This window comes from Scyliorhinus torazame, chromosome 5 (genome assembly GCF_047496885.1).
Source record: "Scyliorhinus torazame isolate Kashiwa2021f chromosome 5, sScyTor2.1, whole genome shotgun sequence".
Classification (NCBI taxonomy): domain Eukaryota; kingdom Metazoa; phylum Chordata; class Chondrichthyes; order Carcharhiniformes; family Scyliorhinidae; genus Scyliorhinus; species Scyliorhinus torazame.
In genome coordinates this window covers 111,072,030-111,090,741 of record NC_092711.1, presented here as the reverse complement: position 1 = coordinate 111,090,741, position 18,712 = coordinate 111,072,030, and the positions used below count along the sequence as shown (strand labels likewise).

At 51.1% G+C, this 18,712-nt stretch overlaps 1 long non-coding RNA gene and 1 gene segment (V, D, J or C); both read left to right on the top strand.

The window, feature by feature from the left end:
- The first annotated feature begins 199 nt into the window (after positions 1-199).
- On the top strand, positions 200-739 carry LOC140417860 (T cell receptor alpha variable 10-like). The segment is given in 2 exon segments: positions 200-233; positions 438-739. Coding segments are annotated over 2 exon segments (336 nt in total).
- A 5,033-nt stretch (positions 740-5,772) lies between these two features.
- LOC140421676 (uncharacterized) lies at positions 5,773-17,289 on the top strand. Its single transcript, XR_011946989.1, has 2 exons — positions 5,773-5,953; positions 16,331-17,289. It is a non-coding gene; the product is annotated as an uncharacterized lncRNA (long non-coding RNA).
- The last annotated feature ends 1,423 nt before the right edge of the window (positions 17,290-18,712 follow it).

The window sequence follows — 18,712 nt, the reverse complement described above, 5'->3', positions numbered from 1 at the left end:
GCAAGCAGCAGTTTGCTAATTAGAAATTCACGTGAGATCAATGCCAAAGCCAATAGGGATGGTATCCTGAGTGATGTCACAATGGGCCTGGCCCCTGCAGTGTGTGGGTGGAACAATGAGCGGAACAGAGCCCGGGTTCCCCCTCTCCTCTCAATCTCTGCCTCATTCCATTCCCATTCACTCAGAGATTCAGTCAGACATGTCTCTGTTAATACTGGCGGCGCTGTGGGACAGTAAGTATACGATTAGGTTCATCATGACAGTTTAGCATATTGATTGCAAAGTGTTTGCACTAAACTTTAATATCGTTAACGATAAGATATATACATATTATGCGTAGCTTGGCAAATGAGAGTTTACACACTCAGGTCTAGATAGACACACGTTTCGCTTTATTCTCTTTAATCTTGTGCTCTTTTGTTCATCTACTTTCACAGGCGGATTATGTGCAGCGAATCAGTCTCCAGTGACATTAACTGTATTAGAAGGACGTTCAGCGCAGTTAATTTGCGAGTATACAGATCAGGTTATAAGCACTATGCAATGGTATCGGCAGAAACAGGCACAGCCTCCAATTTGCATAATTTACAAAGTAGCAGGACTGAAGAAAGATGAAATCTTAGGACGATATCTGGCGACTGATGATGAGTCGACAAAGTCTGGTTACCTGAATATAAGCGCCCTGAATGTGAAGGGCGGAGAGGTGTATTACTATACAGGGAGGCACAGTGTCAGATAAAAGACAAAAACTCGTACAACAACCTCCGCGACTATTTTTTTCTCGGCTGAGTGTTTTTGATGCCTCTAACTGCGAAATGAGTTCGTTACCGTGTTCTCAGTGAACAAAACTAACAGGTTTATATAAGACACATTTGAATTCTGTCTTTATCCTTGGCCACATGAACAGAAAGCCGGTATAGAACACGCTGAGAATTATCTCCATGATCCGAGTTATATCACCTCGGTAATTATTTCGGAGCTTACCTTGAATATTGATGTTCCAACAGAGGCGATCCAGGAGTAGTGAGTCTATTACTTGTTGCGGCAACAGAACACAGGCTGTGTCAAAGTCTGGGATGGATTCCAGCACATGGAATAGACAATGTCCCTTTGAACATAGACTTACCATTATCAGAAACGGCCGCGGAGAGAACACGGTGTCTAATGTAGACTTAAGTAGAAAAAAAACCCTTGTTAATAAACGGAGATCAGAATCAGATTTCACTTCGGGCGACTGAGGGACGTTTTCCAGCGACAGTGTTACAAAAAGGTCCGTCTCAGCAGCTTTTTGCAGAGCTAACCGCTGTTCCACCGCAGCCCAATGATGCTTTAGCATCTGTACCTGGGGAACTGGCTGTCAGTGAATCTAAACAACCCGAACAGAGATCTAGTCAGTATCCTGATAAGAATACAGGTTTCATTGTTAGGCACGGGGTAGGAATGGCCCCGGTCATCTGGTTATTGTCAGGGGGAAGAATTGGGCTGTGAATTGTGTCAGAAAACATTAAACCAGAAGGTAAATAAACATTGAGGTAATTCTGAGCTCCCGGCTTGTTACCAGCAAAATACACTAGCCAAATAGACACCATGTGTCGGCTGTGGTCTGAGAGACCTAGAAACTGAGAGTGTAAATGGAGAAAGGATTTCATCTTGCTTTCGAAAGACATGACAAGATCACAAAACGGCAAAACATGAGTGAAAGCGCCATAAATTGATTTGTGAAATTGATTTACAGTATAGCTGCAAGTTTAAAAAAAACTAACTAACATTCCTCAGCTGCTGCTCACCTGTTATTGTTGGGTGTTGTGTTTTGGGATTGGATTGGATTTGTTTATTGTCGCGTGTACCGAGGTACAGTGAAAAGTATTTTTCTGCAAGCAACTCAACAGATCATTGTGGTGGTATGTATTAGGGGTCATGTGGGACCTGTGAAGCCGAGATGCTATTGGCTGACAGATCCCGGGTCCTGGTTGGATCTGCCGACTTCTGGCTCCGCCCGGAAGGCGGAGTATAAGAACCCGAGCTTCTCCCCGCAGCTTCATTCTGTTGCTGAGCTGCTGGGGACAAGCATCGCTTAATAAAGCCTGGATCGACTTCATCACTTCTCGTCTCTCGTAAGTCATTGTGCGCTACAATTTATTAAGCGAGCTTAAAAGACTATGGAGCTCCGGATCGCCCCGGAATGCCTGCGGATCAGCCCCCACGCAGCGAACTCGGCAGCAGTATTCAACCACTGGCAAGCATGCTTTGAAGGCTACCTCCGAACGGCTCCCGGCCGGTCACAGAAGACCAGAAAATGCAGGTCCTGCATTCGAGGGTAAGCCTGGAAATTTACCCCCTCATAGAAGACGCAGAGGATTTCCCGACGGCGCTCGCATTGCTGAAGGGCATCTACGTTCGGCCTGTTAGCCAGGTCTACGCGCGCCACCAACTCGCGACGAGACGGCAAAGTCCCGGAGAATCGCTAGAGGAATTCTACGCCGCGCTGCTAATTTTGGGGGGGCCCGCTGCTATTTCTGCGGACAAGCGAAACACCCCCGGCAGCGCTGCCCGGCCTGCGCAGCTATTTGTAAAAGCTGCGGCAAAAAGGGCCATTACGCGGCAGTGTGCCGGTCCCGGGGGGTCGCCGCAATCCCCGGAGAAGAACGAGCCCAGCACATCCCAAACACCCCCCCAGCGCCCCATGTGCGACCCGCGGGCGCCGCCATTTTGGGTCCCGGGCACCATGAGGGGAGGATGGGCGCCGCCATCTTGTGACCCCCCAGCCACGTGTGATTCATGGGGGTGGCCATTTTGTCCACCCCCGACCACGTGCGATCCATGGGGGCGGCCATTTTGTCCACCCCAGGCCGCGTGCGATTCATGGACCACCATCTTGGTTGACATCAAAGGACCCCAGCATCGACGGCTCCACGGGGTCCGAAGAAGACGCCGCGACACTACTACCACGACTGGCTTCGGTGACACTGGATCAATCGCGGCCCCGGATGCTCCAGACGACGACAACAACGGTGCTGGTCAACGGATACGAGATGCCATGCCTGATCGACTCCGGGAGCACTGAAAGTTTTATTCACCCAGACACGGTAAGACGCTGTTTTCTGATCATCCATCCAAGCACGCAAAAGATTTCCCTAGCTGCAGGATCCCATTCCGTAGAGATCAAAGGGTTCTGCATCGCAAACCTAACGGTGCAAGGGAAGGAGTTTAAGAACTATAGGCTCTACGTCCTTCCCCAACTCTGTGCGCTCACATTACTGGGATTAGATTTCCAGTGTAACCTGCAGAGCCTAACATTCCAATTCGGCAGCCCAATACCCCCACTCACTATCTGCGGCCTCGCAACTCTCAAGGTTGAACCGCCGTCCTTGTTTGCAAACCTCACCCCGGATTGCAAACCCGTCGCCACTAGGAGCAGACGGTACAGCGCCCAGGACCGGATATTTATTCGGTCTGAAGTCCAGCGGTTGCTGAAGGCATAATCCAGGCCAGCAATAGTCCCTGGAGAGCCCAGGTGGTAGTAGTAAAGACCGGGGAGAAGCAAAGGATGGTCGTAGACTATAGTCAGACCATCAACAGGTACACGCAGCTAGATGCGTACCCTCTCCCCCGCATATCCGACATGGTCAATCGGATTGCCCAGTATAAGGTCTTTTCCACCGTGGACCTCAAGTCTGCCTACCACCAGCTCCCCATCCGCCCAGGTGACGGCAAGTACACCGCCTTCGAGGCAGACGGGCGTCTATACCACTTCCTAAGGGTCCCATTTGGCGTCACGAACGGGGTCTCGGTTTTCCAACGGGAGATGGACCGAATGGTTGACCAGCACGGGTTGCAGGCCACGTTCCCGTATCTCGACAACGTAACCATCTGCGGCCATGATCAGCAGGACCATGACGCCAACCTCCAAAAGTTCCTCCAGACCGCTAACGCCCTGAACCTCACATATAACGAGGAAAAATACGTTTTTAGCACAAACCGGTTGGCCATCCTGGGATACGTAGTGCGCAATGGAGTAATAGGCCCTGACCCCGAACGCATGCGCCCCCTTATGGAATTCCCCCTCCCCCACTGCTACAAAGCCCTGAAACGTTGCCTGGTTTTTTTTTCATATTACGCCCAGTGGGTCCCCCAGTACGCAGACCAGGCCCGCCCGCTAATCCAGTCCACTACCTTCCCCCTGTCGACAGAGGCTCGCCAGGCCTTCAGCCGCATCAAAGCGGATATCGCAAAGGCCACGATGCGCGCCATCGATGAGTCCCTCCCCTTCCAGGTCGAGAGCGACGCATCCGACGTAGCTCTAGCGGCCACCCTTAACCAAGCGGGCAGACCCGTGGCCTTTTTCTCCCGGACCCTCGATGCCTCAGAAATCCGCCACTCCTCAGTGGAAAAGGAAGCCCATGCCATAGTGGAAGCTGTGCGACATTGGAGACATTACCTGGCCGGATCACTCTCCTCACCGACCAACGGTCAGTAGCCTTCATGTTCGATAATGCACAGCGGGGTAAAATTAAGAATGACAAGATCCTAAGGTGGAGGATCGAGCTCTCCACCTTCAACTATGAGATCTTGTATCGTCCCGGAAAGCTGAACGAGCCGTCCGATGCCCTATCCCGCGGCACATGTGCCAACGCACAAATAGACCGCCTCCAAGCCCTCCACGAGGACCTCTGCCACCCGGGGGGGTCACTCAATTCTACCATTTCGTAAAGTCCCGCAACCTCCCCTACTCTGTGGAGGAGGTCCGTACAGTCACCAGGAACTGCCACATCTGCGCAGAGTGCAAACCGCACTTTTTCAGGCCGGATAGAGCGCACCTCATCAAGGCTTCCCGCCCCTTTGAACGCCTCAGTTTGGATTTCAAAGGGCCCCTCCCCTCCACCGACCGCAACGCATACTTCCTGAACGTGGTGGACGAGTACTCTCGTTTCCCCTTCGCCATCCCCTGCCCTGACATGACAGCGGCCACAGTCATTAAAGCCCTTGGCACCATATTCACACTGTTCGGTTGCCCCGCGTATATCCATAGCGACAGGGGGGTCCTCCTTCATGAGTGACGAGCTGCGCCAGTTCCTGCTCAGCAAGGGCATAGCCTCGAGCAGGATGACCAGCTACAACCCCCGGGGGAACGGGCAAGTAGAGAGGGAGAATGGCACGGTCTGGAAAACCGTCCTACTGGCCCTACGGTCCAGGGATCTCCCAGTTTCCCGGTGGCAGGAGGTCCTCCCGTACGCTCTCCACTCCATCCGGTCGCTGCTGTGTACCACCACTAACCAAACGCCTCATTAGCGCCTCCTTGGCTTCCCCAGGAAGTCCTCCTCCGGAACGTCGCTGCCGACCTGGCTCGTGGCCCCAGGACCCATCTTGCTCCGGAAACATGTGCGGGCGCACAAATCGGACCCGTTGGTCGAGAGGTTTCACCTTCTCCACGCGAACCCGCAGTACGCCTACGTGGCGTACCCCGACGGCCGACAGGACACGGTCTCCCTGCGGGTCCTGGCGCCCACCGGAAACACACACACACCCCCGACACCGATCATCCCCTCCCTGCCACCGGCGCACCCCGCGACCGCCCCCCTTCCCGGGGGGATCGGTCCTCCTCCCGTGCCCGCCCAGGAGTAAGACAGGAATAAACAGCGAAACGCTCCCAGAGACGACAACGCCCGAGCAAGCACCTGCACCACCACCGGGGCTGAGGCGATCGACGAGGAAGACCAGACCGCCCGCTTGACTCGGGGAATCCGGGTGACACCAAGAATGTTGTTGTAACAAAAAAAAGTTTTTTTTTGCTCATATTGTAAATAGTTCTCACAAACTTGTACATAGCCCAGTGTAGGGCTAAAGCTGTAGTAACAGTTTCCGAAATTTGTTCCAGGGCCAGCCTTGTAAACCACTACCATCATGCGAACCACCACCCCGCCGGGTTCCTTTTTAACAAGAGGTGAAGGTGGTGGTATGTATTAGGGGTCATTGTGCACTACAATCATTTAAAAAAAAATATATATTTTATTAAAGTTTTTCGATCAAAAAGAATTTTCCATTTTTACAATTTTGTAACAAAATGTACATTGACCGTTATTTAAACAATATATTAAACTAACAAGTGCAGAAAAAGAGCAAGAAAAGAGAAATAATAATACTGAAAAAATAAATATAAACAACTAGCATGGAAAGAAAGAAAAGAACAAGAAACCCAAACACCGAATACACCCCCCCCCCCCCCCCCCTCCCCTGGGTTGCTGCTGCTGTCTTTCCTGTTTTCCCTGATCGCTCTGTGAGATAGTCAAGAAACGGTTGCCACCGCCTGGTGAACCCTTGAGCCGAACCTCTCAGTGCGTATTTTATTCGCTCCAATTTTATGAACCCTGCCATGTCGTTTGTCCAGGCCTCCACGCCCGGGGGTTTGGCTTCTTTCCACATAAGTAGAATCCTTCGCCGGGCTACTCGGGACGCAAAGGCCAAAACATCGGCCTCTCTCGCCTCCTGCACTCCCAGCTCTTCTGCAACCCCAAATATAGCTAACACCCAGCTCGGTTCGACCCGGACCCCCACCACCTTTGAGATCACTCTTGCCACACCCACCCAGAACCCATGCAATACCGGACATGACCAAAACATGTGGGTGTGGTTCGCCGGGCTTCCCGCGCACCTCCCGCACCTATCCTCCACTCCAAAAAATCTACTCAGCCTTGCTCCCGTCATATGTGCCCTGTGTAGAACCTTGAATTGGATCAGGCTAAGCCTGGCACACGAGGAATTTACCCTACTTAGGGCATCTGCCCACAGCCCCACCTCAATCTCTTCCCCCAGCTCCTCCTCCCATTTACCCTTCAGCTCCTCTACCATCGTCTCCCCCTCGTCTCTCATTTCCCTGTATATATCGGACACTTTACCTTCACCGACCCATGCCCCCAAAATCACTCTGTCCTGGATCCCTTGCGCCGGGAGCTGCGGAAATTCCCTCACCTGTTGCCTCGCAAATGCCCTCACTTGCATATATCGGAAGGCATTCCCAGGTGGCAACCCGTATTTTTCTACCAATGCTCCCAAACTCGCGAACGACCCGTCCAAGAACAAGTCCTTCAACTTCCCAACTCCTGCTCGCTGCCAAGATTGGAATCCCCCATCTATCCTCCCCGGGACAACCTGTGATTGTTCCTTATCGGGGACCACACCGAGGCACCCGTCACTCCCCTATGTCGTCTCCACTGCCCCCAAATCTTCAAAGTCGCCACCACTACTGGGTTTGTGGTGTATTTTTTCGGGGGGAACGGTAACGGCGCCGTCGCCAGTGCTTTTAAACTTGTTCCCTTACAGGACGCCATCTCCAGCCTTTTCCACGCCACCCCTTCTTCTTCCCTCATCCACTTACATATCATAGACACGTTGGCGGCCCAATAATAGTCACTCAGACTCGGCAGTGCCAGTCCCCCTCTGTCCCTACTGCGCTGCAGGGACCCCCTCTTTACCCTCTGGGTCTTTCCAGCCCCCACAAAGCTCATAATACTCCTGTCCACTTTCATGAAAAAGGCCTTTGTAATCAGTATGGGGAGGCACTGAAACACGAAAAGAAACCTCGGGAGGACCACCATTTTAACCGCCTGTACTCTACCCGCCAATGACAGGGGCACCATGTCCCACCTCTTAAAGTCCTCCTCCATCTGCTCTACCAGTCGCGTCAAGTTAAGTTTATGCAAGGTTCCCCAGTTCCTGGCCACCTGAATCCCTAGATATCGAAAATCCCTTGCTACTGTCCTCAGCGGCAGATCGTCTATCCCCCTGCCCTGTTCCCCGAGGTGCATCACAAAAAGTTCCCTCTTTCCCATATTCAATTTATATCCCGAGAACTCTCCAAACTCCCTGAGTGTCAGCATTATCTCTGGCATCCCCTCCACTGGGTCCGCCACATATAGCAGCAAATCATCCGCATATAATGACACCCGATGTTCCTCTCCTCCTCTGAGCACCCCCCTCCACTTCTTAGAGCCCCTCAGTGCTATGGCCAATGGCTCGATTGCCAACGCGAACAGTAACGGGGACAGGGGGCACCCGTGTCTTGTGCCCCTATGTAATCGGAAATAGTCGGATCGTTGCCTATTTGTAACCACGCTTGCCACCGGGGCCCCGTACAGGAGCTGAACCCATCTGATGAACCCCTCTCCAAATCCAAATCTCTTCAGTACCTCCCACAGGTAGTCCCCCTCCACTCTATCAAATGCCTTCTCTGCATCCATCGCCACCACTATCTCCGCCTCCCCCTCCGGTGGGGACATCATCATCACCCCCAGCAACCTTCGTATATTGGCATTCAATTGCCTCCCTTTAACAAACCCTGTCTGGTCGTCATGTACCACCCCTGGGACACAGTCCTCTATCCTTGTCGCCATCACTTTGGCCAGTAACTTAGCATCTACATTTAGGAGGGAGATGGGCCTGTATGACCCGCACTGCAGCGGGTCTTTGTCTCGTTTCAGGATCAACGATATCGTCGCCTCCGACATTGTCGGGGGTAGTGTCCCCCTTTCCTTAGCCTCATTGAAGGTTCTCGTCAGGAGTGGGGCCAGTAGGTCCACATATTTCCTGTAAAATTCCACCGGGAACCCATCTGGTACCGGGGCCTTTCCTGCCTGCATGTTCCCAATTCCTTTAATCACCTCCTCCACCTCGATCTGCGCTCCCAAACCTGCCACCTCCTGCTCCTCAACCCTCGGGAACTCCAGCTGGTCCAGGAAGTGTACTCAGAGAGCATTTTAAGGGTCAACCAGCTGACTGTGGATCTGGAGTCCCATGTAGGCCAGACAAGGGAAGGATAGATTTCCTTCACTGAAGGACATGAGTGAACCAACAATCGACAATGGTTTCAGGGTCTTTGGTCAACTTTAAATGAATTCAAATTTTACCTTCTCCCTCATAGGCAGCAAGTTTCAGGTCATTGCCGCTCGCTGTGTAAAAACATATCGAACATAGAACAGTACAGCACAGTACAGGCCCTTCGGCCCACGATGTTGTGCCGACTATTTATCCTAATCTAAGATCAACCAAACCTACACCCCTTCAATTTACTGCAGTCCATGTGCCTGTCCAAGAGTCGCTTAAGTGTCCCTAATGACTCAACTCCACCACCTCTGCTGGCAGTGTATTCCACGCAACCACCACTCTGTGTAAAGAACCTACCTCTGACATCTCCCCGTACCTTCCTCCAATCACCTTAAAATTATGTCCCCTCGTGACAGCCATTTCCGCCCTGGGGAAAGTCTCTGGCTCTCCACTCTATCCATGCCTCTCATCACCTTGTACACCTCTATCAAGTCACCTCTCTTCCTTCTTCGCTTAAGTGAGAAAAGCCCTAGCTCCCTTAACCTTTCTTCATAAGACATGCCCCTCCAGTCCAGGCAGCATCTTTGTAAGTCTTCTCTGTACCCTCTCCAAAGCATCCACATCCTTCCTATAATGAGGCGACCAGAACTGGACACAATATTCCAAGTTTTGTAAAGCTGCAGCAAAGCCTCACGGCTCTGAAACCCAATCCCCCTGTAAATGAAAGCCAACACACCATACGCCTTCTTAACAACCCTATCAACCTGGGTGGCAACTTTGCAGGATCTATGTACGTAGACAACAAGATCGCTCTGTTCCTCCACACTTCCAAGAATCCTGCCTTTAACCCTGTATTCAGCATTCAAATTCGACCTTCCAAAATGAATCACTTCACATTTATCGAGGTTGAACGCCATCTGCCACTTCTCAGCCCAGCTCTGCGTCCTGTCAATGTCCTGTTGTAACCTGCAATAGCCCTCAACACTAGCTAAAACGCCACCAACCTTAGTGTCTTCGGCAAACTTATTAACCCACCCTTCCACTTCCTCATCCAAGTCATTGAAAAACCACAAAGAGCAGAGGTCCCAGCACGGATCCCTGCGGGACACCATTGGTCACCGACCTCCAGGCGGAATACTTTCCATCCACTACCACTCGCTGTCTTCTTTCGGCCAGCCAATTCTGTATCCAGACAGCCAAATTTCCCTGTATCCCATGTCGCCTAACTTTCTGAATGAGCCTACCATGGGGAACCTTATCAAATGCCTGACTGAAATCCATATACACCACATCCACTGCCCGACCTTCATCAATGTGTCTCGTCACATCCTCAAACAATTCAATGAGGCTTGTGAGGCATAACCTACCCCTCAAAAGCCATGCTGACTATCTTTAGTCAAACTATGTTTTCCTAAATAATCATCAAATCCTATTTCTCAGAATCCTTTCCAACATTTTGCTCACCACAGACGTAAGACTGATGGGTCTGTAATTCCCAGGGATTACCCTATTCCCTTTCTTGAACAAGGGAACAACATTCGCCTCCCTACAATCATCCGGTACTACTCCAGTGGAGAGTGAGGACACAAAGATCATCGCTAACGGCTCAGCAATCTCCTCCCTCGCTTCCCGTAGTAACCTTGGGTAAATCCCGTCAGGCCCAGGGAACTTATCTATCCTGATGCTTTTCAAAATTTCCAGCACATCCTCCTTTTTAATATCAACCTCTTTGAGTCTATTAACCTGGTTCACATTGTTCTCATGAGCAACAAGGTCCCTCTTGTGAATATTGAAGCAAAGTATTCATTTAGTGCCTCCCCCATCTCCTCAGACTCTAGGCACAAGTTCCCTCCACTATCCCTGATTGGCCCTACTCTAGTTCCCATTCCCCTGCCAAATTAGTTTAAACCCTCCCGAAGAGTACTAGAAAATCTCCCTCCCAGGATATTGATGCCCCTCTGGTTCAGATGCAACCTGTCCTGCTTGTACAGGTCCCACCTTCCCCAGAATGCGCTCCAATTATCCAAATACCTGAAGCCCTCCCTCCTACACCATTCCTGCAGCCACGTGTTCAGCTGCACTCTCTCCCTATTCCTAGCCTCGCTATCACGTGGCACCGGCAACAAACCAGAGATGACAACTCTGTCTGTCCTGGCTTTTAACTTCCAGCCTAACTCCCTAAACTCATTTATTACCTCCACACCCCTTTTCCTACCTACGTCGTTGGTACCAATGTGCACCACGACTTCTGGCTGCTCCCGCTCCCCCTTAAGGATCCTGAAGACACGATCCGAGACATCCCTGGCCCCCGGGAGGCAACATACCTTCCGGGAGTCTCGCTCGCGACCACAGAATCTCCTATCTATTCCCCTAACCATTGAATCTCCTACAACTATTGCTGTTCTATTCTCCCCCCTTCCCTTCTGAGCCCCAGAGCCAGACTCAGTGCCAGAGACCTGGCGCTAGGGCCTTCCCCTGGTAGGTCATCCCCCCCCAACAGCATCCAAAACGGTATACTTGTTTTGAAGGGGAACGGCCATGAGGAATCCCTGCACTGTGTGCCTGTTTTTTTTTTTCCCCTGACTGTAACCCAGCTATTCTTGTCCTGTACCTTGGGTGTGGTTACCTACCTGTAGCTCTTCTCTATCACCCCCTCTGCCTCCCGGATGATCCAAAGTTCATCCAGCTTCAGCTCCAGTTCCCTAACTCGGTCTTTGAGGAGCTGGAGTTGGGTGCACTTCCCGCAGGTATAGTCAGCGGGGACACCGGTGGTATCCCTCACCACCCACATCCTACAGGAGGAGCATGCAACTGGCCTAGCCTCCATCCCCTCTTACCTTACAGAATATAGCTGCCCTGTGGACCAATTGGATCTCCGCCCTCCGACTCTGCTCCCAGTCAGCTGCACTCTCTGTAAACTGCTGGCTCTCTTCTCACTCTTTGCGGAAATGTAGGAAACAAAATGAAAGGAGCACCTTACTCCCTCCTCACCTAACTCTCTGTCACCAAACTCTCACTATAGCACTCAAATGCACCAAATTCAGCACTCCCTCAGTCACCAAACTCTCACTATAGCACTCAAATGCACCAAATTCAGCACTCAGTGCAAACAAAGTCTGCACTGTCGGGGATCACTTTTATACTGTGAATCTAGCCTCTGAAAACTGGCCTAATCCAATTAACTAATTAACAAGCTCCAGCTGCAAGTGCCTACAAGTAGAAGCTTTGTTTAAAGCTGATTGAAAATTCACCTTCTTCTAAACCAAACAGCAACTTTTAAGTTAATTAACTAAAGAAAAGAAAGTCTAGACTTTAGATAAAAATGAAGCCTTATACTCCCTCAGTCACCAAACGCTCACTATAGCACTCAAATGCACCAAATTCAGCACTCAGTGCAAACTTCTCTTGTCATCCAAGGCTCCTTCATCTTACCATTCCTTCCTCGTCTCACTGGGACAAAACTATTCAGCACTCGCAGCAAGTGCTCCTTAAACATCCCCCACATTACTGTTGTGCATTTCCCCCAAGGACAATTGTGCCCACTTTATGCTCCTCAGCTCCTGTCTAATAGCAGTATAATTTCCCCTCCCCCAATTAAACACCTTCCCATATTGTCTGTTCCTATCCCTCTCTATGACTATGGTAAAGGTCAAGGAGTTGTGGTCACTGTCACCAAAATGCTGTCCCACCGAGACATCTGACACCTGGCCTGGTTCGTTGCCGAGCACCAAGTCCAATATGGCCTCCCCCACCCCCACCCCCCCCCCCCCCCCCCCCCCCCTAGTCGGCCTATCTACATATTGAGTCAGGAATCCTTCCTGTACATACCTGACAAAATCTGCTCCATCCAAACCATTTGCACTAAGGAGGTTCCAGTCAATATTAGGGAAGTTGAAGTCACCCATGACAACAACTCTGTTACTTCTGCACCTTTCCAAGATCTGCTGCAGTAATGTTTCCGTAATGGCCACAACATCGCCGATCAACGTACTGATCCATGCTCTAAGTTCATCTCCCTTATTCCTGACACTCCTTACATTGAAACAGACGCACTTTGACCCATTCCGCTGAGTGCAACTTTGCCCTATCAACTGTCTATCCTTCCTCACCGACTCGCTGCATACTATTTCTGCCTGTTCAACAGCTACCCTGTCCTCTGATCCATAGCTCTGGTTCCCATCCCCCTGCCAAACTAGTTTAAATCCTCCTGAACAGCTCCAGAAAACCACCCACCCAAGACAGTTTATGTGCAATCCGTCCTTCATGCACAAGTCCCACCTTCCCCAGAAGCTATCCCAGTGATCCACATATCTGAAGCCTTCCCTCCTGCACCAGCCTTGTAGCCACGTGTTCAGCTGCACTCGCTCTCTGTTCCTTGCCTCACTTGCACGTGGCACCAGTAGCAATCCTGAGATCACTACTCTGCTTGTCCTGCTCTTTAGCTGTCAACCTAACTCCCTAAAATCACTTTTTAAATCCTCATCCCTTTTCTCAGCTATGTCATTGGTGCCTATGTGCACCACGACTTCTGGTTGCTACCCCTCCCCCTTAAGAATCCTGGAGACTCGATCCAAGATATCCCTGGCCCTGGCACCCGGGAGGCAACATACCTTCCGGGAGTCTCGTTCGTGACCACAGAACCTCCTATCAGTTCCCCTAACCATTGAGTATCCTACCACTATTGCTTTTCTATTCTCCCCCTTCCCTTCTGAGCCACAGAGGCGGGCTCAGAGGCAGAGACCTGGCTGCTAGGGCCTCCCCTGGTAGCATCCAAAACGTTATACTTGTTTTGAACGCACGAGGGATCCCTGCATTGTCTGCCCGTTCCTTTTCCTTCCCCTGACTGTAACCCAGCTACTCTTGTCCTGCACCTTGGGTGTGGCTACCTCCCTGTAACTCCTTTCTATCACCAACTCTGCCTCCCGGACGATCCGAAGTTCATCCAGCTCCAGTTCCCTAACGCAGTCTCTGAGGAGCTGGAGTTGGATGCACTTACCGCAGGTGTGCCGGTGTCCCTCACCACCCACATCCTACAGGAGGAGCAAACAACTGCCCTAGCTTCCATCCCCTCTGATCTGAATTCCCAAAGAGATTTAAAGGGGAAAAAAAAGATTAAACATGCGTTCGGCCCTTAAAAATAAAATACATATATACTGCTTCTACTCTCTCAAGTGAAGCCTCTAAAATTGGTGATTCTGCTAAACGATACAAAGATAGCTTGCTGCCCCCAAAAAACAAAACAAACACAAATAAAATAATTTAAAAAAATTAAAAACCCCAAAATCAAACAACTGTTATCTTCTGGAATGTCGCTGCCCTGTGAACCAACTGGAACTCTGCCCTCCGACGCTGCTCCCAGGCAGCTGCTCTCTCTGTAAACTCCCAGCTCCCTTCACACTTTTTGAGGAAATGTCGGAAATTAAATGAAAGGAGCACCTTGCTCCCTCCTCACCGAACTCCCTCACTCACCAAACTCTCACTTTAACTCCACATACCTGTCTACCCCTGATGCACGCGACCTGGTTCAGTGGACGAATGTAATGTCCTTCCAGCAGTTCCATGGCTTTATCATAGTTCGCCGCCCCTTCGATCAGGGGGTAGATCGCCGGGCTGACCCGCGACCGTAGGAGGTGTATCTTCTGCCTTTCCGTGGGGGTGTCGGCAGCTGTATCGAGGTAGCTCTGGAAGCATGCCAGCCAATGCTTAAAAATCGCGGCAGAGTTTTCTGCGTGCGGGCTGAGCTGAAGGCACGCCGGCTTGATGCGGAGGTCCATCCTTCAAAAGTACTTATCTGATTAAATTGATGCACAATCAATACTCTTGAGACCACGAGGAGTCATATCGATTCAGCTTTAATCAGATAGAACTGTACCCAGCAGCGATGTTACAGAAATGGAGGCTGCTGGGACGGCATCTGTTCTTATACCCCGTCTCTCAGGGCGGGGCTATGTACATTGCCCAATGGTAGACCCCGCGGTCTAGCCAATGGTCATTCCTCTCTCAGGTACTGCAATACCTGGTATTACCACAACCCCGATAACCTTTCACCCCCTTGCTCATCAAGAATCTATCCAGCTCTGCCTTAAAAATATTCAAGGTCTCTGCTTCCACTGCCTTTTAAGGACGCGAGTTCCAAAATCTTACAACCCTCAAGAGAATAAAAAATCCTCATCTCCATCTGAAATGGATGCCCTCGTTCTAGATTCTCCCACAAGAGAAACATCCTCTCCACATCCACCCTGTCAAGACCCCTCAGGATCTTATATCGTTCAATCCAGGTTTTACCCAAAACTTTAAATCTGTGTCCCGGCTGCGTGTACGATCAGTGAATGGAAACAGAGTTTCTTTGTCCACCCGATGGAAATCTGGCATAATCTTGTGTCCCTGAATCAAATCTCCCCTCAACCTCCTTTGCTGGAACCATTCTGGTAAATCTCCTCTGCACCTTCTCCAAGAACCTTCATATTCTTCCTGAAGAGTGGTGACCAGAGCTTTATAAAGATTCATAGAATAGAATTAGAACCATAGAATTCCTACAGTGCAGAAGGCCATTTGGCCCATCGAGGCTGCACTGATTCTCTGAAAGGGCACCCTGCCTAGGCCCACACCCCTGTCCCTGTAACCCCATAGCCCCACCGAACCTGCACATCCCTGGACACTAAGGGGCAATTTATCAAGGCCAATCCACCTAACTTGCCCTTCTTTGGACTGATGGAGAAATCCTGAGCACTGGGTGGAAAGCAACGCAGACACGGGGAGAAATTGCAAACTCCACACAGACAGTCACCAAGGCCGGAATTGAACCCGGGTCCCTGGCGCTGTGAGGCAGCAGTGCTAACCACCGTGCCACCAGAAGCAACGTTTTGGTATCAAGATTACTGTTTATGAATAAAAGCAAATTACTGCAGATGCTGGAATCTGAAACCAAGAGAAAATGCTGGAAAACCTCAGCAGGTCTGGCAGCATCTGTTGGGAGAGAAAAGAGCTAACAAAGGGTCAGCGGACTCGAAACGTGAGGTCTTTTCTCTCCCTACAGATGCTGCCAGACCTGCTGAGGTTTTCTAGCATTTTCTCTTTGGTTACTGTTTATGAAACTCAAGATGAAATGAATGAATGAATGAAACAAAATGAAAATCGCTTATTGTCACAAGGAGGCTTCAAATGAAGTTACTGTGAAAAGCCCCTAGTCGCCACATTCCGGCGCCTGTTCGAGGAGGCTGGTATGGGAATTGAACCGTGCTGCTGGCCTGCCTTAGTCTGCTTTCAAAGCCAGCGATTTAGCCCTGTGCTAAACAGACATTTGAATTGATGTAACTTAAAAAGCTTCAGACCACAATCTATCTCTCTCCTCCCAAAGAGGCCAGTTGGGTTTTTATGCCAATCCAGCAGTTTTCATGGTTACTTTTTCCCAGTGCCGTCCCCACAAATGACCAGATTCATTCAGCTCAATTTCACAACCTGCCTTTGTGTTTTGTGCGTTCTCTCTCATTCCCTATTTTCTGTTTTAAATCAGTTTCACAGGGTGTTCGAAGGGGAAGATTCAAAGTCCGGAAACTCAAACCAAGCATCACATCAGGATCTGACAGAGTCCTCAATTTATCATCTCCTGAATATCATCGTACTTTGAACATGGAAGGAAAAAGCATCGTTCACAGTGCGGGGAAACCGTACACGTGTTGTGTGTGTGGACGAGGATACAGTCAATCATCAGGTCTCACAAGCCACAAATGCAGTCACACTGAGGAGAAACCGTGGAAATGTGGGGACTGTGGGAAAGGATTCACTGCCCCATCCCAGCTGGAAACTCATCGACGCAGTCACACTGGGGAGAGACCATTCACCTGCTCACAGTGTGGGAAGGGATTCACTGAGTCATCCACTCTGTCCGCACACCAGCGAGTTCACACTGGGGAGAGACATTCCCCTGCTCCAAGTGTGGGATGGGATTCACTAAGTCATCCCACCTGCTGAGTCACCAGCGAATTCACACTGGGGAGAGGCCGTTCACCTGCGCCAAGTGTGGGAAGGCATTCACTCAGTCATCCAACCTGCAGAAGCACCAGCGAGTTCACACTGATGAGAGACCGTTTCAATGTCCAGACTGCGGGAAGTGCTATAAAAGTTCTGGGGAACTGATGAGCCATCAACGTGTTCACACTGATGAGAGACCGTTCAGGTGCTCTCACTGCGGACTGGATTCAGACATTCATCTCAGCTCACTGTACACCAGCGAATTCACACTGGGGAGAGGCCATTCGCCTGCTCCAAGTGTGGGAAGGGATTCACCACTTCATCCCACCTGCTGAGACACCAATGAGGCCACAAGTAACCATCGTGATTGGATTTTGCTGTTCCTCACAATCAGGGCTGAACCATGTTCATTTGGGTCTCTTTCTGCTGATAACAAAATCCAGCCCATTTACAGGGGCTAATATTCTGGCTAAAAGTCAAATAAATTAGATTTGTGTTAAATACGCAGAGTGCTGAAACGTTTTAATATCTCCGACATAAGTTAGTTCCTTTTGAAGTACTCTCGCTCTCCCCTGTCTCTTCCATCCTCACCTCCAACAAGACGTGTGAGGAGCTTGTGGAGCTTCTTTGTGACTGAGATTGAGTAAATCCGATCAGCTGCCTCTGCTGCTTCCCTCCCTCCCACGAGCCTTTAATTTTCCTGATATTGAGTGGAGATCCGTTAGGGCGAGGGGTCTGGATGGTGAGGAATTTGTTAAGTGTGTCCAAGATGGTTTTTTGGAGCAATATGTGGGTAGTCCGACTGGAGAGGGGGCTGTATTGGACCTAGTACTAGGGATCGAGCCTGGCCATGTCATCAAAGTTGCAGTGGGAGAACATGTGGCGAACAGTGACCACAATTCCGTAAGCTTTCGGATATTCATGGAAAAGGATGAGTGCTGTCCTCGGGTTAAGGTGCTAAATTGGGATCAGCCTAACTACAACCAGATTAGGCAGGATTTGGATGCTGTTGTTTGGGAGAGGCTGTTTGAGGGTAAATCCACATTTGACATGTGTGAGTCTCTTAAGGAGCAGTAGATGGGAGTGCAGGACAGGCATGTGCCGGTAAAAATGAAGGACAGGAAAGGCAGGGGGTGCGATTCTCCACTCCCGCGCCGGTTGGGAGAATCGCCTGGGCCGCCAAAAATTTCCCGCGACGCCGGTCCGACGCCCTCCCACGATTCTCCCAAGTGGCGGGAACGGCCCCGTTGAGTTCCGTGGGCCGCAGAATCGCCCGAGACACCCAAAATGGCGATTCTCCGGCACCCCTGCTATTCTCAGGCCCGGATGGGCCGAGTGGCCAGCCCAAAACGGCGGGTTCCCCGCGGCGCCGTCCACACCTGGTCGCTGCCGTAGGGAATAGCGCGGGAACGCTGGGGGGTGGGGAGGGGGGGGGCGGCGGCCTGCGGGGGGTGGGTGGATCCTGCACCGGGGGGTACCTCAAATGTGGGGTGGCCCGCGATCGGTGCCCACTGATTGTCGGGCCGTCCTCTCTGAAGGAGAACCTCCTTCCTTCCGCAGTCCCACAAGATCCGTCCGCCATCTTCTTGCGGGCGGACTCAGGGAGGACGGCAACCACGCATGCGCGGGTGACGCCAGTTATGCGGCGCCGGCCGCGTCAGGTATGCGGTGCCGCCTTTACGCGGCGACAAGGCCTGGCGCGTGTAGATGACGCGGCCCCGCTCCTAGCCCATTATCGGGCCCTGAATCGGTCTGGATAGGGGCCGTTTCGCGCCGGCGTGAACCTCGACGCCGTTCACGAGGGCGTGGGCACTTCGGCGCGGGAGTGGAGAATCCCGCCCACGATTCGGGAACCATGGATGACCAGGGAAATTGAGAATCTTGTCAAAATGAAAAAAATGCATATGTGAGGTAAAGGCAACTA